Source organism: Pezoporus occidentalis, unplaced genomic scaffold (genome assembly GCF_034315485.1).
Source record: "Pezoporus occidentalis ecotype Australia unplaced genomic scaffold, CSIRO_AGI_Poc_V1 ctg128, whole genome shotgun sequence".
NCBI classification, from domain to species: domain Eukaryota; kingdom Metazoa; phylum Chordata; class Aves; order Psittaciformes; family Psittacidae; genus Pezoporus; species Pezoporus occidentalis.
In genome coordinates, this window is record NW_026913082.1 from 2025478 (window position 1) to 2050835 (window position 25358).

Sequence of the window (25358 nt, forward strand, 5' to 3'; positions counted from 1 at the left end):
GCGCCGTCTCCGGCCGCGCCCGGTAGCACTTCCTGGCTGGCGCCGTGCTCTTCCGGGACGGGGGCAGAAGGCGGAAGTGTTGTGGGGACGGTGCTGGCGGAGGGCTCAGGGCTGCTCCCCGATGGTGTGTGGCGGCTGCTGGCCCCAGGCGCTTTCGCTTCAGGCTCAGTATGGCGACAGCGGCGGTGGGGGGAGCTGGACAGGAGAAACAGCTCGCTCCGACTCTGCTGAGTTTCTTCATCTACAACCCCAAACTGGGGCCCAAGGAGGGCGAGGTACTGGAGGCGGAGGTTGCGCACCGGGATTATGTGGGAAGGAGGGTTCCCTCCGGCCCGGCTCTGTCCTGGCCTCGGTTGCCGCAGGGGCCACCCCGGCGGCTGTCTCGGCTATGCTGTCCCTCTCAGAGTCTTGGGCCGCAGCATGTACCCGCGATATTAACGCTTCCCCCCCGCGGAACATCCCGGAACAAAGGCGGTCTCTGGGCGCGGAGCGGTGCTGGGGAGGAGGGAGCTGCGGCCTGCCATGCCTTACCCTGCCCGCGGCCGCCTTACCGGTACCTGAGTCTCGGGATCGGCCGCCTTCAGTGGGGCCGGGGACTAGTGCCACACGTGTCTCTGCTTCAGACTAAAGAGGAATAAAGACCGAGTGTACTTTCAACAGCACGCAAAATACTGCAGCTGTTAGTAGCTCCGTTTTACTGATGGAGTAACTTTTTCTGAGAATAATTTTCTCCAGCTCGATACAGCATGGTAGAAAGGTTAGTGTTTAACTTGGTTAAATTCAAGTTATTGCTGGTATTTTTTGCCATTGTGATCTTTAATAAGTAAATCAAGAAGCTATAGTCTGTAGATAACAGCATATTGTATGGTTCACGTGATAATCTTCCGTTTTAACAGTTTTTGAACAGGGCAGTGCATTTATTAATGAGCAGGGCGATGAGACTGAGTGCCCCCTCTATAAGCCCCCAGTGCACTCCTAAGCGAGGGAGATACTCTGGGCTGCTCTTCAGAGGCACCCTCAGCAAGCTGAGAAAATGGGCTAGCAGAAACACTGTGGAGCACAGTGAAGGCAAATGCAAAGTTGTGTGTTGGATGAAATAATCTTGTTCATCGTGAAAGGCCAGAGGCTGGCTGGTTAGAAAGCAGCTATGCAAAACAGGACCAGGGAGTCCTAATGACCAGGTTGTACGTGAATCAGCAGTGTTGCCCCTGTGGCAGTGAAAACTATGGGGTGTGTGAGTGAGAGTGTGTTAGCAGGTCAAGTGAAGAGGTTGCTTTCCCCCTGCTCAGCACTTGTGAGGCTGCTGGTGCACACTGTGGGACTTCCTGGAGTAGGAAAAATACTGCCCAACTGGAGCAAGCCCAGTGGAGGGCCCCCGAGTCAGTCAAGCAGCTGCAGTCTGAGATGTACCAGCTAAGCCTTAGATAATTGGATCTGTGCAGCCTGGAGAAGAGATGATGTGGAAGGGTGTCTGATGGCTGTCTTCACCTGCCTAAAGGGTGGCTATAGATGATGGAGTCAGGTTCTTGAGGTAATGGTGATGAGACAGGATGAGAGGTAATGGAAGTCCAGCAAGCAAAATTGTAATGAGATAAAAGAGAAAATTCTTCATAATGAAATTGTCAAACAGCAGAGCAGGGCCTGGAAAAGTTGTAGAATCTTCATCTTTGGAGATATTTAAAACTTGACTGGACGTGGCCTTGAGCAATCTGAGCTAGCTTTGAAGCTAGCCATGGTTTGATGTGGCTTTGAAGCTAGCCTTGCTTTGAACTAGCTGTGAAGTGATTGGAGCCTATGATTTCAAGAGCCTTCAATTTATAAAGCATTTTGAGATCTCTTGGGATGACTGCTTAAAAGTGCTTAAATATGCCTTTTATCTGTTATTACAGAAGCCTGTTTAGGTACAAGATAAAATTCTCTCTAGGGATTTAAGGGATTAAAGTTAAACCCGAACAAACCATGGACCCAGTATTCTTTAGCTCCAATTCTGTTAAATTCATTTGCCTTGATTCTTTTCTCAAATTTTAGGAAGAAAAGAAGATTCTCTTCTATCACCCAAATGAAGTAGAAAAGAATGAAAAAATTAGAAATGTGGGACTCTGTGAAGCTATAGTACAATTCACAAGGTATGAAGTCTGATGGCATGGGTTGTTGTATTAGCACTAGTAGTTTAAATTTCCCAATCATACATTTTCTTTTTGTGAGTGTGTATTAATTTCTGTGTCTACATACATGTTTTCTTTCCAGGACCTTCAGTCCAACAAAACCTGCAAAATCCCTACATACGCAGAAGAATAGACAATTTTTCCATGAACCTGAAGAAAACTTCTGGATGGTCATGGTACTTATACATGTGATATGCATGCTTCTAAAACACTGTATCGCAATGTTCTCAATGCATTCTGCATTGTCTAATACCAGCCTATTCCACTTTCTAGGTTGTACGGAATCCCATAATAGAAAAACACAAAGATGGAAAGCCAGTTTATGAATATCAGGAAGAAGAATTATTGGTAATACCGAACTCTTGAACTCTTCCTCTTTTTTTTTTGTTTTCTAATGGGATATATTGTATTTTAAGAGTAACTTCAGATGTATCTTAGTTTGAGTCTTCTTGAATCGCTGCCAAATTGATTATATATATATGTATCTATCCGTAAATGAAAAAAGGGCAATAGAGTTTAATGAAGAGAGCAAGGCAGAGAATTATCCATATGGCAGTCCCAACAAGCATCAGTGAAATATGCAGCTTTTAGCTTGGAATGGGCCCATAATTATTAGGATCTGTTTGTTTAATAAAGTTCTTCCAACAACCTAAAATCAGTGTATTTTTAGTAGGTTTAAGTATACATGTTACTTCTTAAGGCTGCTAGTAATCTTTGCTAATAATCTGGAAAAACAAACAGCTCAACTATCTTGGGAGTTCTTGTCCAAACTACAGTATCAGCTTAACTGTATACTGGCCAGCTTAACTGTATACTGGAAAAGCAGTTGGTCAGGTGGGATGATAGCTGAAGCCGATGTTTCTGCTGCCTCCATTCATTACAGCGTGCACTAGTTCTGTTCCTCGTTGTGTTCTAAAAAAAGATTGCTGTCATAGGCACGCTATTTTGCCAGACAAACAATAAAATAGTCCTTTTTTCATCTGGGTTAAGATCCTAGCACAATAAAAACCTGCTGTGGTGTCCCACCAACTTTAGCCTTTGGCCTGGATGAAGAGAAAACCTGTCAGAAATAAGTCTGTTTCCACTGACCACTGGTGTTAGGGAAGGGCAGTATTTGTAACTGGTATCTTGTGCATGAGTTAACAAGGTGCTTTTGGTATTAAATCAAAGAGGGGGAAAGGGACTCCCTTTATTGAAATAGGATTTTATAAGTACAAAGAAATTTCTGGACACTGGCTGAAAATGCAGTTTAACATTTCGGAGATTGATTTCTCCAATTCATGTATTTGCTGGCCCTTTGAAAACAGATTATGTTCAGCTCAGCCAAAACACTTGAAATTCTGCCTCTGCTTATACTAATGTCCTGCTCTCTTTTCTGCAGGACAAGGTGTATAGTTCGGTCCTACAGCAGTGCTACAGCATGTACAAGGTAGAGTTAATTACTACAGCCTCCTCTTCTGGGCAGAGGAATTGATCCTCGTGGTACCATTTGGATGTGCAAGCTCATCTCTTCCTGAGAACAACATCTGTAATGCTGTTGATGGAAGAGAATAATAAAGCTTGTCTTGTACTTTAATAATAAAGTTATTTGTGCTAGTTCATTAGCTTGTTGTAAAAATAGAAGCCTTCTCATTTCTGCAAAGTCCAGACTTCTTCTTTATGGGCAGTTACACTAGTAAGCATTTGATTTTGATGGTATTAGATATTATCTGTTGAAGAAACAATACTGGATAAAGGCCATGAATCTGAGCTTTTACAAAACAAGCACATAAGATACTTAAGCCACATAAGTAATTTCTCTACCATCAAAAAGTTTCTTTTCCTTCTCTCATGTTGCCTCTGCTACCATACATATTTGGACTCTGCAAATCTGAGAGATGTTTTTTTCAATAAAGAAGGGGTACATTTGAATCTATGTGGAGTTCAGATATTGAGAAATGGGAGCTGTATTGTAATCTAGCTATATTCATGGTCAAGTGCTAAATTACTGTAAATGATTCATCAACTGACTAATTTTTCTCTTTTAACAAATAGCTTTTCAATGGCACATTTCTGAAAGCCATGGAAGATGGAGGTGTGAAAGTTCTCAAGGAGAGACTAGAGAAATTCTTCCATCGGGTAAGACCTTATTTTTCAGGCACATACAGTCTATTTCTGCATTGGAAATAAAATGCAAACATCTCTTAGGCGGCTGTAGTGTGAGTATAAAACATAGGCAGTGGAAAAAGTATAGTGTCAACACAACAAATCTGGTTGTTTTTTTTCAAAGACTTCTGATTCCTACTAATGTAGTAGGTTCTTTAAGTGGAGCTGAAACACAACTACAGGGTTATGGCTTGATGGAACAGGTTAGCTGTTGCATGTTTTTTCTGAAGAATGATGCTTGTTCTTTGAAAGTGCTGTTTTAACATTTGAACTGGTTATAAATGTGATGATAATCTGTGCAGACCTACTAGAGTAACTGCTGCAGAATCACTCAGGTTGGAAGGCATATGGAGAAGTTATCCAGTTCAGTCTTCTACACAAAGTTAGGGTAACACAGAATTCAAAGTAGACTGCACAGGGATTTGGCTGGTTGAGTCGTGGAAATATGCAGGGATGGAGATCCCACAACCTGCACGCACAGACTTAAGTCCTGTAGAACTGTGAAGTGATGGATAGCTGTAATTTTTAACTTCCCCCTTATTCTCTCCACCCCCCATGTGGAATTAGTAGTCATGGCTGATAAGCTTTTAGGAAATCCTGCCTTTGTTGTAACTAGTCTTCAGATTTTAATTTCAGTCTTCAAAAGCTAATGTGTTAGTGAAAGGATGGTTAACAAAACCTATTTCTGAGCAAGAAATCAATCAAATATTATTCAGGCATTTTTCACATAAAGTAACTGAATAGCCATGTCTGGCAGAATTTGGAGTTCCTATCTGAAGAGTTTCATCAAGCTGTACAGGATAGCATCCGATGTCTGCTTGCTTGCCCCCATTTTCCTTGTTTGTATGGATGGAAACAGAGGACTGCTGTCAGCAGTTAATTCTCTTGTGGCAGAGATGTGAATATTGGTATCTCTGATAATGATGGAGTATAGACACTATAATACTGGTGTTTAAAATCTTGTTCTTGTAAGAGGTTTTTAAAGTAACACAGTGTTGTGACAGTGTAAACAACAGCACAGGCTTTGCTTGTGGGGTTTTGCCTTTTTTTTGTAAGAGTGGTGTAGACTTTAGAATGAACATTTGGCACCAGGAGTACTTGATTAACTGGTGTACACTTCTGTCTACACTAAATTAAAAAGGACATGGCAAAAACTGAATAGATTTTTATCTTTAAAACATTAAATTTCTTGGAAGTTCCTACTGAAGATTAAACAGTAATGGCTATAAATTTGTATAACAGAAAGAAGTCCAAGGAGCAGTTGTTTCTTTTTTCACTGGGGAATTAGAAATGCTTTAAAAATTTGGTTGTGCAAGTTGTTCTGCTACAACCCTATGGAATGAATTAGCTGTGTGTTCCTGGCAGGCTTGAACTGCACTGAAACTGAAAAGAAATGAGACTTAGATTATAAACTGTGACAAAGATCTGTGATACTGTTTATAAGTAGTTTAGTACTTGGGTTTTTTGGTAATGTGAAATGACTGTAGAGGGAGCCATTGGATAACTCATCTTTTACAGAGCAATAGCACTTGAGAGTGCATTTGAAATCTCTTGGTAAAGGTTACAGTCTGTGAAGGAGAGTAATAGAAATTATCTTTTCCTTTGCACATGGAAAGCTAATGGACTTTTTATTTCTACAGAGTTACTTCTGAAATTGAATATTCATAAGATAAGCTGTGCTTTCTTATATTCTCAAAAGACCTTGAGGTAGATTTAAAAGCTGTCATCACTGTGACTAAACAATAGCAAGCTGACAGCTGGAATCATATTCACACACTCACACGTAGAATCCTAGAATGGTTTGCACATTGCCATGGGCAGGGGCATCTTCAACCAGGTCAGAGCCCTGTCCAACCTGGCTTAATGTTTCCAGGGATGGCGCATCTACTACCTCTCTGGGCAACCTGTGCCAGCGTTGCACCACCCTCATCACAAAACAGTTCTTCCTTATATCTGTTCTGAATCTCCCCTCTTTTAGTTTAAAACCATTACCCCTTGTCCTATTGTCCTGTCGCCACAGGCCCTACTAAGGTATGTCCCCACACAAAGGTTTTATGTCATACAAGCAGAACTGGAAAGGGTTTCTAGATTACTGGGGATTAGACTCAAATTTGTCATTTAAATCTACACATTGGAAATTTTCTGAAGTCTAAAAAACTCTCATTGTTATCTCAGTACTTGCAGACACTGCATTTACAGTCTTGCGATCTGCTGGATGTGTTTTGTGGAATCAGCTTCTTTCCACTGGATAAAATGACTTACTTGAAAATTCAGTCATTTATTAATAGGATGGAAGAAAGCCTGAGCATAGTCAAGTATACTGCATTTCTCTATAACGACCAGCTTATCTGGTAGGTACTTCAGTAATTTTTTTGTGTTTCTTTGATTTCTCATCCTACAAATAAGTGCCATAAAGCAAAGCTGATGAATCCTGAATGGTAGGATGAGTAAAAGAGTGTGTGAGAAAGGCATTGATCTCTAGCTTTAAATTCTCTGACCTGTACCAAATGATTACATGCCAGTTGGGCTTGGGAGCAGCTAGAGAAGTGTCCTTGTCAACTTCATCGCAAGAGCCCCTGCACATACACGTAATTTCCTCTGTAGCACCTTTTAGTAGAGAAGGTTAATTAAGGGATTGTTCTTTAAATGGTTCTGAACCAGAAAGTTGCAGTGCTTGTGAAGAGTTCTACTTGAAGATGGACTTAAGATAGCAAATGTCATCTTTTGTTTGTTTAAATATTATTCCTATTTCTCTTCCGGTTTACAGTTATTTGTTTTGTATTTAGCAAATAACATTTCATTAAAAATTGATGTTCTGGGATTTAATCTTCTGAGACACTGAAACATTGCTACCTTTGTTTGGTATTCTTTGTTTTGGTTAGAGGGAAATGTGTGATCTGAACTGCAGCACAAACATGACTTATTTCTTTCCCTCACTGATGGTCTAGGAGTGGATTGGAACAAGATGACATGAGAATTTTGTACAAGTATCTCACAACATCTCTGTTTCCAAGGCACATGGAGCCTGAGGTGTGGTAGTTGTTTCTTTTTTTGGGATGGGGTTAAGCTGGGGGAGAGTCATGGAGCTTATTGTTCATTTGGGTTTTGTTTCTTTTTTGTCTTTTCTTTCTGTTTCTCTAGCACCACTAAAAGTACTAAAGTTAAAGTAATAAAGAAAAGCATCTTCCCCACCCTTCCCTCTCCCCCACTTAAACTTTAGTTTAGGAATTCTGGGATGTATTGCTTTCAGGCCACTTTACCAAACTCAGTAGTATTTCCACTTTATCCCCACAATTCATGTTGTAAGCATTATTTGAATAAGAGATGGTGATGGGGAGTTTACTGATGACTGCTCAGGACTGCAAATGAATCACTTTGGCTTAATGGCAAAGTGCAGCGTGAAGTGCCATAAGGCCACTTGGAGTAATTATCCCTTCCCTCATCAAGAAGCACCATAAGCTAAGTTTTAAAATTTAATAAATGCAAAATATAACAGAAAATACCTCTAAACTGTTTTTCCTTCTGTGTTCTTTTTTGCTTCAGTTAGCAGGAAGAGATTCTCCAATACGTGCTGAAATGCCAGGAAATCTACAACACTATGGAAGGTAGCTCTTGTTTACTGTCACCATCTACTGCTGCTTCCCTCAAGGATGAGTACATGTGTTACGAGTACATATTCCACACAGGTCATTCCAGTGCGTCACATGGTAGTTGGTGCAATGTAAAACTGACCTCTGGAGGGGGAAAAGAGAGAAAAGCCGTCATTAACATTACTGCAGAGTTATTTTCTTCCCCATTGTTCTTGTACTTCATGTACAAAGTTTTGGAACCGTTCCAGTCATTTCTTTTCAGTCAGGCACTTCAGTCAAAGATGTAGATTTAATCTAGGGATTTATCTATTTACTTTTCCTCTGCGCTCAGCTTGTCAGAGTGGGGGATCCTGTACTGAGCAGCTGTGCAACGTGATTTTGAGTAATTGTGGGTTTGGAAATTTTTCTTTAATCAGGGTATTTCCTCTTGCCTGATTTATTGTATTCTTTTGGGATCAAGGTACTGGCACACACTCCTTGTTCCACCCTGTGTCCCCCAAGTTTAGGTGCTTCTAATACACTGCTGTTCTACATAAAACTGATGTGAATGTACTGTTGGATAGCAAAGGAAAAGTGCTTTCCCAGTAGCAACAGAAAAAGGTGTTTTAAAGATAGTCACAACTTGAATGTGTAACGAGTTTTGTTGTTATTTTGATGACCTGAGTGGTTTCTTTCCTTAGCATTATTCTGGTTTTCTGATCCTGTTTCTGTAACTCTTTGGAGCATATATGCAAATACTTCTGCAAAAATATGAGTTAATATATTAAGTGTTCTATGCCTATCTGGATAGCTGAAAACTCACTCTATTAAAATACAGTCATACATGTAAGTATTCCTAGTTTCGTTATGTATGTTAAATAGGGAAAACTGCAATAAAAAATTGATCACATCTGACCTGTTGAATTATTTTCTAGGTTTCTTACTGGACCTTTAAATCTGAATGATCCAGAAGCAAAATGCCGTTTCCCCAAAATATTTGTTAACACTGATGACACTTATGAAGAGCTTCATTTAATTGTTTATAAGGTATTGCCTCTTTCTCTACAGTTATTCCACATAACTAGGAATCTGTATACAATGATCTGAAGTACTTACTAATTGTATAGAAAGATGCATTGATACGAGATTAAAGCAGAAAACCAGAAAAGTCTTTGCTGTTTCTCAAGATTTAAAGCCTGAATCCTCTTTTCCCCTCTCCTGCACGCTCCCCAAAACAAACAGGTTTTTCATTAAAACAAAATACCAGCCTTCCGTTACTTAAAGTGGTTTTATACCTCATGTAGCATTAATCAATAAAAATTACGAATAATCATTAAAAAGGCACTTCATTTTTTTAAATGAAATGCAAACTTCTTGCAGACAGTGCATTTCTAGCAACCTAAAAACTGTTAACTGAGCTGAATTTCAAAATCATAACAGATTATCCTATTGAAGTGTTACCTTTAAAATAGGGTGTTTTTTTTTTTTAACTGGTTTACCATATGTGACCTCACTGAAGTGTTGTCATTTATTTGAGGTAGCTGAGGTAACCTGTTGTAAATGGCTTTTTTTGCTTTAACTTTTTTGTTCCAGGCCATGAGTGCAGCTGTCTGCTTTATGATTGATGGTAAGTACCTATTAGCATCACTTCTTTGGCAAAACGTAGTACAAAATGCTATTACATGCAACTTGGTTTACTCTTGAAAAACACTGGCAGTAATTTCTTATTTGAGTCTCTTTACTCAAGGGTTTTTATCAGTAATTTGATTTTTGTTCCAGTAGTATAACTTAATTTACACAATAAAATGACTGAATATTGCTTCAGTTAGCAGTACACTTCCAAAATCATCCATAAGGTTATAATTAAGATAGAAATTTGTCCCAGGACTCTCACTGATGTTTAAAGAAAACAGCTACAGAAACTGTACCTTCAGCTGTGAGAGAAGACTCACCTCTCCCTTTTCTTTACCCACCACCCAGCTTCGATTCCACCTACGCTGGAGTTCTGTCGTAAACTGGACAGCATTGTTGGGCCTCAACTCACCGTGCTAGCATCAGATATATGTGAACAATACAACATCAACAAGAGAATATCAGGGTTTGTGTGACACTTCTGTTCCTTTTGCAGTCCCTCAGGAGTTGGTTAAAAATTGGGTTTAATGAACTGCTTAAATAATGGCAACATGAGCTCAAATGTTGAAAGCATCGAGTTGACTGTGTTCTTTAAACAGTGTTTGTCTACCTTTCTGCATTTTAAGCATTTCTGAAGTGCCTAGTTTTGCATATTCAGGTCTCCCTGAAGTAGCAACATATACATTATTAGGAATGGATGTTTACTGCATGGCTGAAACCTTTTTCCTTGTTGCAGAAAAAATTGTAAATATTAAGCTAAATCTCACTATTACCAATTGTGATTTTGCCTCATTCTCCTGCTGTCAGCAAGTTATTCAGATATAAGATGTGGAACTTCTGGGTTTTGCTTCTTTTATGTGTGAACCAAAACTAGCTGACCCATGGAGATGATGAGTTTTAGAGATTACTGTGCTTGCAGAAATCCACACAAAATGCCAATGGAAATGGTGTGATCATCTGTTGGCGTCCCCATGTTGAAGTAAAAAAGTAGCAGTTCCTGCAAAATCTTAACTTCGGTGTATACTTTCTAACTTTTCTTATGCTTCAGTTAAAACTATAGTTGACTTTCCACAAAATTTTACTTATTTTTAGATTGATTTGTTAGTTGGGGAAGCCAGAGCAGTATTGCATATGACAACACAAGAGGAACTGAAGCAAAGATAGGTGTGTGACTGAGCTCGGTGGTAGCATGCCAAATCAGCAAAATCGCAGGGTATAGAATAGGATGTGCCTGAAACTGTGCCAGTCTACTAAATCATTAAAGTTGGGGTTTTTTTCATGTCACCTGGGACTGGCTTTGGCAGCTTTAACTCTTTTAAAGTTTAATGCCATGGTGTCCTGAAAACATGATACAGTTTCTTGACACTCATGCATCTGGGTGACAGGAAAGAGCAAGGGTATCTAGTTGTTTGCTAAGGTGAGTGGTGTCATCACAGTTATCTCCTTGATTCTGAATAATACATAGCCAGAAGTACCAACTGCTATAGCCAGTTTCTGCCAGTCTGAATTTGTTGTGACTTTTACCAAAACTACAGTTCCGAGCAGCAGATTTTATATTAACTTAATAGAAGAGGAAATGAAGGAGACTGCTGAGGCAGGAGTTTGAAAATAGTCTCTTGCTTAGCCCGCACGTATGATGGGGGGAAATCTAATAGCCTGGATCAAGGAGGAGTTCTTTCTTTTGATTGTAACAAATAACAGAGATGTGAGTGGATTACTTATTGATCAAATGGAAGACCCAGCATCCATTGAAACCACATTGGACTGGTACAGGATAGAGCAGCAAAGAAACAAAATGGGGACAGAGAAAAAACAGCTCATGAGAGAAATGCAAACTATTCTTGGGAAGTGGGACAAGGCCTTTAGACTCCCCCATGTCTATTTAGTAGCAGCCTAAGCAGCGGAAGGGGAAACTGGTTGGTTTTGCAGGCTTGCTTTTTAAAGTGTGTTAAAATAAAGTTTGATCATGCCACAAGTTTTAATGTTCTTGGGTCTCTTCAATGTGAAGATAACCTCAGGATGTCTGAGTAAGCTTTGCACTGGATTGTTACCCATTCTCTGTGAAGCCTGTGCTTATAGAACATGTATTCACAAATCCAGTTTTGTTTGATTGTTTTTTATCTTCCTAGGGCTGAGAAGGAGCCTCAGTTTAAGTTTATCTATTTCAATCACATGAACCTGGCAGAGAAAAGTACCATTCACATGAGGAAAACACCCAGTGTATCACTTGCATCAGTTCACCCTGACCTCATGAAGATTCTCGGTGACATCAACAGTGACTTTTCCAGGTAATGCTTAACTATTTAATAGTCTGTAACTGCTTCTATCAAGTAGATTTTTATTTATTTATTTTTTTCAAACGAGTGAACCTTTCCTGTCTTTTTGCTCATGGATGGCTATTCAGAGCTCTGAGATAAATGGTGTAACATGGGTCATACTTGGATTTTTGTGTTGGGTTAGAAATAGTTTGTTTCAAACAAAACTTAGTGTCCTTTTAAAAAAAATAATTTAGGAAGGGCCTATCCAGGAAACTGTCTAATCTATCTGAAGCTTCAGAGAAGCCATAACAAACTCAAAAGGAATGTGAAGCCTAGCACCTTTGCACTTAAGCCTGGCTAATCTCAGGATAAGTAGTATGAAGGACAGGGAAATCCCCTTCTGCCTAGATGATAAACCTTCTCTGAAACTGCTCCCTGATTCTAGGGATTAGACAATAGATGAAATGCAAATCCTGCAGTTGGTACAGTACTGCTGACAGGAGATAACTGGCTTCTTATCAATGGGCATTGTGCTTCATGGTGGGAGAGACCCTCTGTCACTATAAAAAATTACATGAAAATGCTGAATAATTGTGATGTCTCTCACTACTGGCAGTTCTCCCACTCTACTTAAGGATAAGGTTTTCATTTGTCTATAAAAGATAAAAGAATGTTCTGCCATACTGTGGAAGAACAGGGTTAGTGATGGCTTTATGTAGTTGTTGAGCATGGTTTAGTTCTAGGTTTAGCTGTTAGATATGTGAAAAATTAGTATTACCAAACCATCCACCAGCTCCAGCTTTCATTATTTGGTCATTGTGTAGCAAATGATTATTCTATGAAGTGTGTCCTTATGATGGAGGGATAGGGGTTTTCTCCAGAGTGCCTGAGTGTCAGTGGACAGTGGCTGATAGACATACTAATGATTAATCTAGGGATGCATTTGTCCTAAGCAGCCATTTATGAAACCTTTATCCTGGATTGCTGAATTATGTCTAAGTCAGTAGTGGTAGTCCCTCTTTCATTCTGCACAACCACAAAAATTGATGCCATTAAGCTGTCTTAATGATTACAGACAAAGTTGTTGAAGATGAACTTGCTGCCACCTTCTTTACTTTGTAAAACTTCTTTCAGAGTTGATGAAGATGAGGAAATTATTGTGAAGGCAATGAGTGATTACTGGGTAGTTGGGAAAAAGTCTGACCAGCGAGAACTGTATGTTATTTTGAATCAAAAAAATGCAAATCTGATTGAAGTTAATGGTAAGGATTGTTTTTATTACCTTTAAACACAGTTAATACTAAAATGTATGTCCCTGGAGAAGTAATAAAATCCATCTCACAAGAAAGCTAGAGAGGGACTGATCTATGATAGACCAGGTAAGTTTGCATAACGGTTTCGTCTGCCTTCTACAGCTGTCAAAGAACAGCATAAATATTCAGCAGACATTCTTAATTATTTATTAGTCATTCTTCCTCCTTCAAATAATAGTGGACAGAGTGCTCTGTGAGCTTAGCTCAGGAGTAATTAATGAAGTGTATTATAGGTGAGAGATGAACATCTGAGTTAAGTTTTACTTGTCTATGACCCATGGGTAGGTTACTTATGCATAATGTCTCTCTTGTCAGTGATCCCCATTCCACTGTTGTCTTGTTTCTAGTGCTGCTTTTGAGAATTACTTACTATGACTAAGAGTACAAATTAACATTTAAGATGCAACAAGCTTTTAAACTGCCATTTCTCTTAAAGTCTGAGTCTTACTTGCAGCAGTTTCAGGGCTCTCTGTTTTAATAGGAAGAAAGAATTAAAGCTTTTACAAAACTAAAGCCTAGCAACCTCATTTTTCAAAAGAGGAACAAATTGGCATGACTTCACCATGATTTCTAATTGTCTTTCAGGATCAAACCTGACATACAGTAAATGAGTATTTCTGTGGCTGATAAACTTAGGAAGTGCTTTCTGCCAAACAGCACAAAGAAAAGTTTCACTGACTTATTTTAATGGGCTTCCCTAATCTTTCCTTCCCTGACAAGGGGTATAGTCTGCTGCTTTGTGTTGAAGCCAAGTCTTCTGCTGTTGCAGTGTAGAAATTTGACAAGACAAATGGGCCAACAGCAAACACAAATGATAATTAATTTACATTTTAGTCATTTAGAATACAACTCATCTTTCAGACAGTGTCAAATATCAGATTTGATTCATTTTCTCCTACTGAAGATAGAATAACATTAAGTGTATTTCTACACTGGAAACTCCTAGAGTTTCTTCTGTTTTAATTTAATTATTTTCTCTCCTTGATGATCCCCAGGGTTTAGCTTGCAGAGGCTCCTGTAACATATACTGAAACACCTTTTTTTATTTTCTTTTTTACAGAAGAAGTGAAGAAACTTTGTGCAACACAGTTTAATAATATTTTCTTCTTGGATTGATCTGCAAAGGGCTGATTTATTAGAAGATGTCAATGTCAGACACTTGTGCAACATGAGAAGTTATTAGTCATATTATTGACTGGAATAATGACAATAGTAAAGCAATACTTGCTTTGTAAGAATCAAAATTTCTACTAAAATCTGTAAACTCTGATCATAAAATTTTTAGATTTTAAAAATGTTTATGTGCAAACTAAACAAAACCTGGCCTGAATTCATCTGTACCATTCCATTCTGCTATTGTTATGTGAATATTTTACTGGAAAATAAAACTATTAATTGCTACACTTTTAAGGGCATCTTTTTGTTTTCCTGTGTTCATTTGCATCATCGTGCTAACTTTCTTCAACATGAAACTAGAGTGGTTACCAAAGACCCCTGCTCCAAAAGCTTTCTCAGTTGGCCTGTTGTTTGCAGCTCCTGCTTCAGCCTGATTTACATTCTTTGTTACCTTCTTACATCCTAGTTCATATGCAGTATTTCAGTCAAACCATATTTTAAACAGAAACCATTTAATTGGGATATAAGATCATTATAAGATACTTGTTGTCGTATCAACTTACTGGGACTTTTTAGGTGAGGTCAAATACTGACTTCTGAAATACTTTTTTCCAAAGGGTTACACTCATGCCTGTGACTATATTCCCCTTCCCAAGACCCTTGGTGTAGAAGTAGTTCCCCTCTGAAACCAGCAATAAACTTGTGCATACAGTTTCATCATACTTGTATTTTATACCTTACTGCAAGTGTGATTATTTTGCTGTTGGTTTGGTTTTGAGTATTTACTTACTTCAAGCTTCAGTAGTTCCCATCAGATGATTTGTTTCTTCCTTCTCTTTTTGCCAGCAGGCACCCTGGTAACTGGGGGTACTGCTGTGGGTGCCTCTTCCTTCAAAGCAGATGCTAATGTTGTGCCAGGCTCCTCTGACTCCTTAGAATCTGCACTCTTGGGGTCAGATGTTTTTGCTGCTGCAGCTGCTTCTTGCTTTTTTGCCTCTTCTCTTCCAGCAATAACTCTGAGTGAACATAGTTTAAGTTTAATGTAGTGTAAGAGGGGGGAGACAGATTTATACCAGCTAAGCAACTACAGCTGTATTCATAGTATGACCAGTATAAACTGTCATATTGTAGAGAAGCAGAAAATCTACCCAGTTACCACTTTAAGTCTGCTTTACCAGTATGTAAAAAAAACAGCCACTATGCAGAGCATGGCTAAAGTGCCAGGAATTACCAGAGAGCTAGTAGTTCTGTAACCTCAAAGCAGCTTCTGTTTGTTTCTTCTGACAGCAAGAGAAGTTACAAGTTACATTCTTCATGTTGCTTATTACACCTGGCATTTGTTTTCCAGTTACACTATGCTATACTGTTTTATTAAAGCATGTTTCTCATTTTGAATAATTCAGTTAGTAGAAAACTACTTCAAGATAAGCCACACCACTCACTTTGCCAGCTCCTCATCCTTGATCTTTCTCAGCTGAGCTAATTCAGCATCTCGTATTCGATTTTCTCTTATTTTTTCCCACAGCACTTTCTCATGCTGGTAAGCGGGAAAGAACTTAGTTGTAAAGAAGATCTGCACCTGGCACAGCAACAAACTAAGCTCATCTTGTTTAGTTCTGTCTTCTTTCAATTCACCTGCAACATGTAAATCAAATATGTTTATTTAGCAGGACACTTCTGTTTCAAGTGTGGCTTGGACTACAGTACTTCAGCTCTGATACTCTGCAATGGGAAAGTGTGGCTTCTGCATGGTACAGGAGATAACTGTGAGAAACTTTAAACTGATGCATGTGACAGGGGATGGCCCTTTTGCAGGTGTTCTGAGTGACCTGTCACTGGGATGGCATCAAAAGAATATCAACTTTCCCCTTTAATCCTATGATAACTGTCTTCCCCAGTAATCTGACAACAGTCCAGTATCTCTGACTCCTGTGCACAGGGGAATGGAGGAATGAACACAACTACCTGAAAGAAAAGAATTGGATGCAAGCATCCAATTGTCACAAATTTTCCAGAAAAACAAGGATGGTTGTTGAAGAAACAATCTGATCTGTAACTTTTCAGTCACCAGATTTCAGTGAAAGAGATGATGACTACACAAAGATCCTTGTCTATCTATGTTCTTGGATTTAGGTTCTGTATCTGTAGAAAAACTTTAATAAGCACAAAAAAACAAAAAATGAGATCTGATCAGCCAGATGATACAAAAAGGTTACTAGCCTCAACATACAAAAATGCTGATTTCTCTTCTGCATGAATGTTGGCCTCTCATTAACTTAATCCCAGCTAATGGTTTCACACCATTAATAATAATTTTTCCATTAACTAAAACAAGCAGGATAGAGCAGTAATAGCTTTTATTTGTCCAAGACATTAAAAAAAAAAAAAAAAAAAAGGCTGGCTTGCAGATTGAGCTTCTCATAGAGTAAATACAAATTACAGCATTAGATGCCCTACAAATAAAATGCGACATAAATCAGGGACACTATTTAAGTCAGTTCTTAAACATCTCAATTACTACGTTTAATCTTCTTTAAACATTTTCCTTCAGAATTAATGTTCATTTACTGCCCTCTTGTGACAAGCTGCACTCTGCAGATACAATTAAAATTCCCCATTCAAAAGCTATGAGGGATTTTTTGTGTTAAGTCTTAAAACACTAGGACTGCTTTACCTGTCCTTTCCTGGACAGGTATCTTGTTCTTTTTCTGCATCCCAGCTCAACGATGTTGGAACCACTGATGGAACAATGGTATCTCCATGAGTTGTGTGAAATGAGAGGCTAGTATCTGGTACTCCAAAGAAAAAAAATTGAAAGTACTCAGTCTGTAATTATGTATGTTAAAGATCAGGTTTGATCTTCAGCACAAACAGATGTAAATTGTTATCTGACCTTACAGCTACACCTGTGCTTGAAATACTTCTGTACTGAGGAAAGGTTTGTTTTGAATAAAGACACAGTGCAGACTGCAATCTCTGTTTCCATGCCCAAATGAGTGAGACAGAACAGGAAGAATTTAGTTTAAAAAAAACCTTTACATTGTTTTTACAGAAAATGTGATAGCTTTTAATTGAAAAGCACAAGAGGTTCAGAGATTCAAACTTGCCAGATACCTGTGTATAGCAGATGTGGAAAGCTCAACATAAAACTTTTTGTAATTGCCAGACTGAATGCAGCTACCTTCTGTACTGCAATGTATCCAGTTGTTTCAACGATTAGCTGCTGTTTTAATCATCTCTTAAATTGTAGAAAGAGTGAATCTCCTCTATCACCACTGCTTAGAAATGCTTATAACTCCAGTACTCACCCAGCAGAAATTCCTGAAGAGGATGCTCTGTGTCTTCAGAAGGTCTCTGTGGTCAGCAAGAAGTTTAAAATTCAGTTACTAAATGCCTGGACTTGTGTCCAAATTAGAAAGTGAAATTACATGTCCATTTGAGTCATGCAAATTGCTATCTACAAAGCATTCTGCCAATCAAAGGCATTCTACAATTATACCTACTTCAAAACATTTCAATTGCAACCATGTTTCACACTTTCAAGTATTAGCAAATTGGTCATAACACTTCACCTTCGACACCAGCCAGGGAAGTAGGATCATCCTATTTCAGAGCCAATGAAAGATACTACAAAGAATGAGAGCTCCTATTCTTAGACATGTCCCTCCGTTCTTGCATCTTGCTCTACATACATCTAGTCCTGAGGAAACAATAACTAATTTCTATTCCTGATTACAGGAATATACTCCAGGAGGAATACTAAGTGAAAAGAACAAGATTCGAGACTAATGAGACTGATGCTTTGCAATCTTTCTAACTGTCACCCCAAGTATCTTCTGCAGCCTGATTACGTCTCACCAAAACTCAGGTCAAACATAATTTTGTGTTGGTAGTATTTTCTAAAAGTCAGGAAGTTTCCAAATTCTCTGTCTGATTTCCATGATTCCAGTACAAAACAGTAATCCCTACTATCTTACTCTGAAATCACAGAGATCAAACAGAATGTATGTGTTCCTGGAATATCAAGAATCTCATTACAGGCATACACTGGGTACAAAATCATAAAGGCAGTGAAGGTGAGAAGTTTGCTGGAAAAAAATCTGAAAACTATTTTAGGAATTATATTACCTTCCCCAGTGCTTTTAGATCTCTCTGCCCACTTCCCAGCCTCTTACTCCCCCACCTTGCAAGACAAGATAAAACTCTAGCTTTGTTCACTCCTGTTTTAGTTAATGTAGAACTTACCACCCAGTATTCTAAACAAAAATATCTGAGTGCATGTGTGGGAGCAAACGCTATTATTAGCAATGGCAGGCAATGCACCACTTTGAGGTGCATACATGCATCCAGGCATGGGAACATATTGTATTTAAAATACCTCATGTTTCTTTAATTCATCCTGTGTTATGAAACTTTTGTTTGAAGACAACAATGAGTAAAGCTCAGGTGCCTCAGACATGTGATCATTCATGTCTGTATCAAGTACAGTTCCACTGTACATGCACTAATAAAAAGGAAACAAGAAGAATTTTACCGTCAGTACATTTTAAATTAAGATTTTTTTTTTTGGTCTTGGAAATTTGACTTTTTTAACTGGACCATTTCACTGTGCAGCTGCGTTAATTCTTGCAGTGATGCACAGGAAGAGGTTCCACAGAACCAGTACAATTGACCAGGGAATGGGAGTGGTGGTGTTCAGTGACACTACTCATTGACAGTGTGAAATGAGGTGTTTGTGAATGCTCTTTGAATTAATAAATGCATAATTCCAAATAATAACAATTCTAACTCATGCCTCCAACTCCCCTGTGCATCTAAATTGCTCCAGTGGCACAGGCAGCATCTTATAACTGACAAAATCCTTATTCAAGTGTCCATCAAAAAGAAAAGAGCATAGCTTAACTGCTGGAAACGGTGAACCTTGATACATGGAACAACTGCAATGACATTTTTACAGTGCAATTTTAGACACTTGACTTAGAAGAGAGGCGTGTCTCTTCCATCAGTCAACCAATCTGTCAATTCCCCTTCAAACACCAAAAACTTGCAGGCACCTTATGTGTATTTAGAGTTAACTAGGAAAATGTGCAAATGTGTTAAAGCTGACTATACTGATGTTATAGGCATCAGCAAGCAGGAAAGGCAGTAGGACCCAATCAAATGACTGTTTACACAAAAAGAGGAAAGTGGTTTCTATGTTCAGGAAACACAGAATATTTGCAGGGCTGGACTTCACCCTCCCAGTGGACATATTCAACAGGTCTCTATCAACTTTACCTGGGACAGAGAATAGTCTGGGAACAGAGATACATGTGTGGTTTTCTTGGAGTGAACCTCCATTCTAAAGCTACTTCTGCTCTCATTCTCACAAGCTTCTTGCTCCTTTATCATATCACTGGTAACATACACCAACGCACAGGCAAGAAGAGCTTCAACAAATTCCAGAAAAACTAACTAGAGTGGAACAAACACAGTGATTAATTCACTCATTTTTGCAAAATCTTTTTGTTAACTGACAATTAATATATACCTGAGCAAGCAAAGAACTCAAGTGATTGCTTGCAAAGCCCCACTGGCCTCATTTATCCAGTCAAACATCCCTCCTTCTGAAGAAAAACTGAAAACAGCCCAAGCTCAAAAAATTCAGAAGTGATATCCTGTGTCATGCCTTATACAAGTCATGTTGAAATAAAATATTGTATAGATTTTTGCTGTGTCTGGAGCTATGAGAAATTTCTCTAACAAATTATTAACTATTACCTAAAATTTTAATTGCATACAACGCTTCCAGGAGCCCCTGGAATGGGTGTATAATGAATCCCTCAGTAAGACTGACATTTGTGTGTTCAGTTTATCAGACATTGTTTAAAACAATAAATTCAATATAGCCATTTACAACAGACCATCACCAAGCCAGAGCCAATTCTTTAAGGGCAAAGGCCTTCAGTAGCAGGCCAGCTGTCAGGCAGCATAAGTCTTCTACTTCACTGAGGTGGCAGCACTTTACACATCAGGTTTCTTGGATCTCCAGATTTTCAGGATCAGTGTGTTTACATCTTAATTATTAACACATCTTAGTATTTCCTGTGCACACCTTGGCAGCTGAAAGTGCTGACATTCATCCCTATGTAATCACTGTATACACATATTGTAAAGCAACTGCTTCACAGACTGATCTATTACTAGCACCAGTCTCCTAGGAATGGAGAATGCCCTCTGGGTTACGGCAGCCTTAAGAATTATTTGTATGGTCAGGTATGCTGAGACTATACTAAGAAGAGTAATAAGAAAAACATAGAAGTACATGAGCTAAATTAGAAGGTATAGGCAAAACAAAGACAGAAATAGAGGCTGAAGTTTGTACTCTATTTTTTTACTAAATTAATTTCATCCTGCCCTAGCAGACAGAACAGTAATTGCAACAGTTTTTAAAAGTAATTTTAACTGTTCCTGTAGCAATGAAGTATGATACTTTTTTCCCATACACACCTCCAGCTCCAGGTTGGTGTTACTGCTACCAGGTTGAGAGGGACCATCTTTGACAAGTATTTCCACAAGTCTTGAAGGAGTTAACTCTTTGCTGAGAAGTTTAAAATCCTGGGTAAGGTAAGCATTACATGTTAGCAGCACCCAAGGCATTCCCACATGGATTTAATCTAACTCCCTTTAAAGCCTGTGTCAAAGTTTCTAATTGTTTCACATGATCAGAGGGCTGGAGCACCTCTCCTAGGAGGAAAGGCTTGACAGAGTTGTGATTGTCCAGCCTGGAGAAGGCCCCAGGGAGACCTTACTGCGGCCTTTCAGTTCTGAAAAGGGGCCTATATGAAGATGAGGAGAGACTTTTTATCAGGGACTGTTGTGACAGGAAGAGAGGAGATGGTTTTAAACGAAAAGGGAGACTCAGGCTGGACTGGAGGAAAAAATTTTTACAATGAGGGTGGTAAAACACTGGCACAGGTTGACAGAGAGGTGCTGGAAGCACCATCCCTGAAGACATTCAAGGTCAGGCTGAATGTGGCTCCGAGCAACCTGACCTAGTTGAAGATGTCCCTGCTCATTGCAGGGAGGTTCAACTAGATGGCCTTTGAAGGCCCCTTACAACCCAAATTATTCTATGATTCTGTGATTCTATTCTATAATTCCACACAGATAATCAATGACTGAGTAAAATTCTGGCCTTACTGGGAATTCCTGCTACACTGCAAAAAAAGTGTTAAGAAATAACTGTAATTTTTAAAAATTTATTTATGAGCTTTCACAATCTTGCCACCTGCTAATTATTTTTTTTTCCCATGAAAAAAGGCTTGAATTTAACCAGTGACAGTCACCAAACCCAAGCCTATCAATGGGAATTGTTCCCTAGCTTCAGTGTAATCTTTATGTGTCTCTGAATTACTGGATATTCATAAGGAATCTCATCTTCATCTTGAACTATGTTAATACATTACTGTGTTATTTCAAAAGGTTTCCAGTCTGAGCTCTACCAGGAAGACATTTCCACATATTCACTCTACAGGGTGGGGAGGAAGGAAGCAAAAATATTTTTATTTCCTTAGACAAATGTGTTTTAAGATTTGGTTATTTGAAATTGTCAGTACAAAGTCAGAATTCAGTCCTGCACAAGTACATAAATAATTTCTGTAGAGTAACTGTCCCTTTAATGTTTGGTGGACAGTTTCTACAAATAACACCACTCCTATCTTTTCAACTGGGCAGAAGTCACAGGGAGTATTTTAAAACACTCATATAAACTGAATAAATAAAGCTCTTGTAACCGTACAAAATAAAGAAATAGAGGTTATTACATTCAACATCCAAAGGAAGTGCCTCATTTTCATCGTGAGCTCAAATGGAGGTCTGGTACTTGGTCTACAAAAGGCTCTGTATATTTCCCAGCATTTGTCAATGTAGCTGTTCATGACCAAAACTGTACATCTTTCTTCAGAAAATAAGGTACCTTTAAAAATTAATTGGGAAAAAATAAATGGTTACAGTAAAACTATGATGTATGTGGTACAAATTGATGAATTCTGCACAGGAGAAATACCATTACTTACCTTGGACATAACAGGCAGTGGGAATAACGTTCCTGGACATCATTTCTAAGAAACACTTACTCGGATAAGGACTGTTGTCTCTACAGCTGAAATAAAAATACTCTTGTCTGGGAAAGACTCAAACTGATTACACTGAAATAAATGTCATTATAAGATTAAAAACTTACTTGTGTTCTTCATGATAGATATGAAATGCTAGGCGAATAAGGTAAGATAAAAACGTTCTGAACAGTAAAGTCTCATGCGGACAATGTATCTCCTCAACTGGTGTTTTATCTCCTAAAAAATTTGAATAAATAAATCTCTATTGCTATACTGTACATTAAAATACCTCTCCATCTCTACATATCACACAGTAACAACACTGCTGGAAGAATCAGACCAGACACAGCATCACTTCCAAACAATAAGCTCAAGGGAGAATCATCTACCTACAGCTGAATTCTGTCAAATTCTCTCTTTCTAGAAACACATCTACTCAGCATACAGGAATGAAAGGGGAAGCAAAGTTGGAGTTAAACCCTTTACATATTAGGGACACCACAGTGCTTCTGGTGCAGGTCTAAAATAGAACGGGATGTTTAACTGGCTCTACAGAAATAAAAAAACCCATACTACATGCAAACCAAAATTAAAAGCACTGGAAGATTTGTTTCTTCTCTTTCTCAGACCTCTTTAAACTACATGTAACAGTAAAGACAAGACCGGGATAAATACAAGTTTTGAATAGATGGCTCTTGAGAACAAATTTTTAATGGCTATTTTAATTTTACATTTTCCCACCTAAGGACCTGAAGTGCCTGGATAAGTGTTAATGCATCCACTGAGAAGTCACAAGCACAGAAGTACTCACTCAGGGACACCTCACTACCAGTGTTGAGGTATCAGCAGAACTTGCCACTCCACCTCTCCACAGCTTACTATTACAGTTCCTAGATTCTAGACCCCAAACAACAGAAATACAAACCCCTCAATATCCGATCCATTTCAGCAAGACTTATGTTGGAGTGATGAAACTGGCAGTCCTTCAGAAATCTCCAAAATTGGAGCTTAGTCATGAGGAAGGTGTTGTCAAAAGAATAATCACAGCCTAAGCTACTGTAGAAGGTGTAAATTCTTCTCAGTTCTGTAATATGCCTCAATACAGCAAATTCTACCTAAATAAAGCAGGATATGTTTTCAGCATCATCTCACAGAAAGTAGGGATCAGCTCATATTGATCCTATAACTGGGCATATAGTGCTTTCCATCTTGTAACTTCAAAGAGGATATCCCTGGTTAAGCATTCATGATGGCATTACTCAAATGCAGCTATATATTTTTTATGATCAATAAAAATAGTCTGTCAGCAGACAAACCTCACAGTAGCTAAAGGTAGCTGCTGAATGCCCTTCCAGATAGAACATATTTAATTGTATTCCAAAAAAGGCTCAGGAAGAAGCAATACTGTCTATTAATTCTTTTTGATTTTCTGCTTTCATAGCCTTCAGATTTTCAAAAATTCTTTAATGAAACGAGTTATTTTAATAAAATAAACCAGAAATAAAATAACATGAAATACACTACGGGGGAAAACTGAAGATATCAAACAGTAAACTCTTACTTGCTTCAGTTCTTCCCATCTCTCTTCCTCTGGCAACAAGTCAAGCAGTAAAGATATACCCAACTCAGTACTGAATTCCAGAATAGAAGTATCTTCTGAGCCACTGATGACTGCGGTATTTTCTATCATGCAAATAAAATAAATTAGAATAAACTAAAATGAAGTTAAATATATATATATGGGGGGGGGAATGAAACATATATTATTCCTTCTTATCTTAATGACTTCAAACTGAGAATAATAAACTCATTTACAGTGAGGTGTAGCAATGTCATAATCAACAGCATAACAACTGAAGGATAATTTTGTCAAATCCAACCCCTAGCCAAAAGGAAATGCAGATATTACATAAGTTATGAAACCTTCAGACAAGAGTAGCCAAAAAGCATTACAAGATGTAGTGTGGATGTGTCAATCAACTCAAAGTGTCATGTGCAGGAAACAGGAAGTATAGTAGCAAAAGTCATTAATAATTAAGATAACTCCCATGTTTATCAAAGTTCTTTGAAGAAATATGGCTGGCTCTTGAGTAAGTACAAACAGCTTCACATTATAGTAAAAACAAAATGTCAACTGAGTAGAATTTGTTTTCTTAAGCTGCTTACCAGAGCCAAAATGATTTTCTGTGCAAATGGAATTCAGCCCTTTCATATTCATTGCATTCGCTAGAAAAGCAGGATATTCCACCATGTTATCATCTATGAACTCTCCTTCATAAACACGACCATTCTTGAAGACAAACTTGCCCTACAGATAGATTATGATCTTTGATTTATATTGAAATTAACAAAATTAAAAATATGACTTATGCTCTCAATCAAATTTCTTTTTAAGAATCTTGACTACAATGCAATACATGAAATAAAATAAAGCAAAATAATTTTCCTTCCCCATTTTTTAAAAAGTACTTAGTCATCTATTAATTGAAGTACCCTGCTGGGATGAAGTATTGCCTATATATCTGTTCGGTTTTGAAAAGCCAACCACTGCAAAAATCCAGACATACCTATTACATTCAAAATCGTCACAGTAAAATTTATTTCTTTATACAAACAACATGCACCTAACCATGGAGTCAAATCTGTGGCCCAGCAAGGTCCTTGGAAGGATTCCTGCTGCTTTCAGTGGGATGTTATGTTGGGATTCCATCCACAATGCAAATTGAATGTAATTTTCTGTACAGAGATCTGGAGGTCTGCCATACAGAGCAGAACTGACTCATTTGGTGCTGTCTGTAGTTTCGTCTTGCTACTTGTCAATACTCACCTTGCCATGCTTCTTATTACAAACCCATTCACCATCATACACTGCTCCACTGGCATATATGAACTTCCCATGTCCATGTCGTTTCCCATTTACAAAATCACCTATGTATTCATTCCTTAAAGGATACTGAGACGCAGGCATTCTCTTCAAAAACCAGATGTGGATCCCATACCCGTGCTGAAAAACAGTTTGTGTGTCTAAGAAAAACCAAACATCCACAGACAAGCTACTACT

General features: G+C 38.5%; 2 protein-coding genes across 6 annotated transcripts in view; one reads left to right on the plus strand and one right to left on the minus strand.

Moving 5' to 3' along the window:
- Positions 1-42: 42 nt before the first annotated feature.
- On the plus strand, positions 43-14492 carry CCZ1 (CCZ1 homolog, vacuolar protein trafficking and biogenesis associated). 3 transcript variants are annotated; one of them, XR_009962689.1, is made up of 15 exons: positions 43-275; positions 2029-2126; positions 2248-2341; positions 2439-2513; positions 3547-3594; positions 4200-4283; positions 6486-6661; positions 7259-7340; positions 7854-7915; positions 8815-8926; positions 9473-9506; positions 9860-9977; positions 11641-11799; positions 12904-13148; positions 14143-14492. XR_009962689.1 is itself a non-coding variant. In XM_062608017.1 (15 exons), the coding sequence occupies exons 1-15, from the start codon at positions 171-173 to the stop codon at positions 14196-14198; spliced, it is 1431 nt and encodes a 476-aa protein (XP_062464001.1). In that variant the 5' UTR covers positions 44-170; the 3' UTR covers positions 14199-14492. The 3 variants fall into 3 exon arrangements, 2 of the variants coding, with proteins under 2 accessions (XP_062464002.1, XP_062464001.1); XM_062608017.1 differs by having other exon boundaries at positions 44-275; positions 12904-13031; XM_062608018.1 differs by lacking the exon at positions 12904-13148.
- The window catches only part of RSPH10B (radial spoke head 10 homolog B), a 26497-nt gene continuing 8909 nt past the window's right edge, over positions 7771-25358 (minus strand). Inside the window, exons 8-22 of one of the 3 annotated variants that reach the window (XM_062608016.1) lie at positions 25125-25301; positions 24464-24605; positions 23859-23980; positions 23223-23412; positions 22423-22534; positions 22256-22335; positions 22004-22155; positions 20688-20795; positions 19476-19652; positions 18577-18702; positions 17507-17552; positions 16874-16993; positions 15641-15839; positions 14989-15214; positions 7771-8042 (exon numbers count right to left, since the gene is read on the minus strand). In XM_062608016.1, coding sequence (XP_062464000.1) covers positions 15010-15214; positions 15641-15839; positions 16874-16993; positions 17507-17552; positions 18577-18702; positions 19476-19652; positions 20688-20795; positions 22004-22155; positions 22256-22335; positions 22423-22534; positions 23223-23412; positions 23859-23980; positions 24464-24605; positions 25125-25301 — 1956 coding nt within the window. In that variant the 3' untranslated portion in view covers positions 7771-8042; positions 14989-15009. Of the gene's footprint in view, positions 8043-14988; positions 15215-15640; positions 15840-16392; positions 16994-17502; positions 17553-18576; positions 18703-19475; positions 19653-20687; positions 20796-22003; positions 22156-22255; positions 22336-22422; positions 22535-23222; positions 23413-23858; positions 23981-24463; positions 24606-25124; positions 25302-25358 lie in introns of those variants that run through there. The other 2 variants (XM_062608015.1, XM_062608014.1) reach the window with 2 other exon arrangements.

Excerpts from the sequence above, each read along its gene's own strand:
- CCZ1 (XM_062608017.1), top strand. The coding sequence starts at position 171 with ATGGCGACAGCGGCGGTGGGGGGAGCTGGACAGGAGAAACAGCTCGCT. Across the intron at positions 2,514-3,546 it reads ATCAGGAAGAAGAATTATTG|GACAAGGTGTATAGTTCGGT; the intron begins GTAATACCGAAC and ends TCTTTTCTGCAG. Across the intron at positions 3,595-4,199 it reads AGTGCTACAGCATGTACAAG|CTTTTCAATGGCACATTTCT; the intron begins GTAGAGTTAATT and ends TTTAACAAATAG.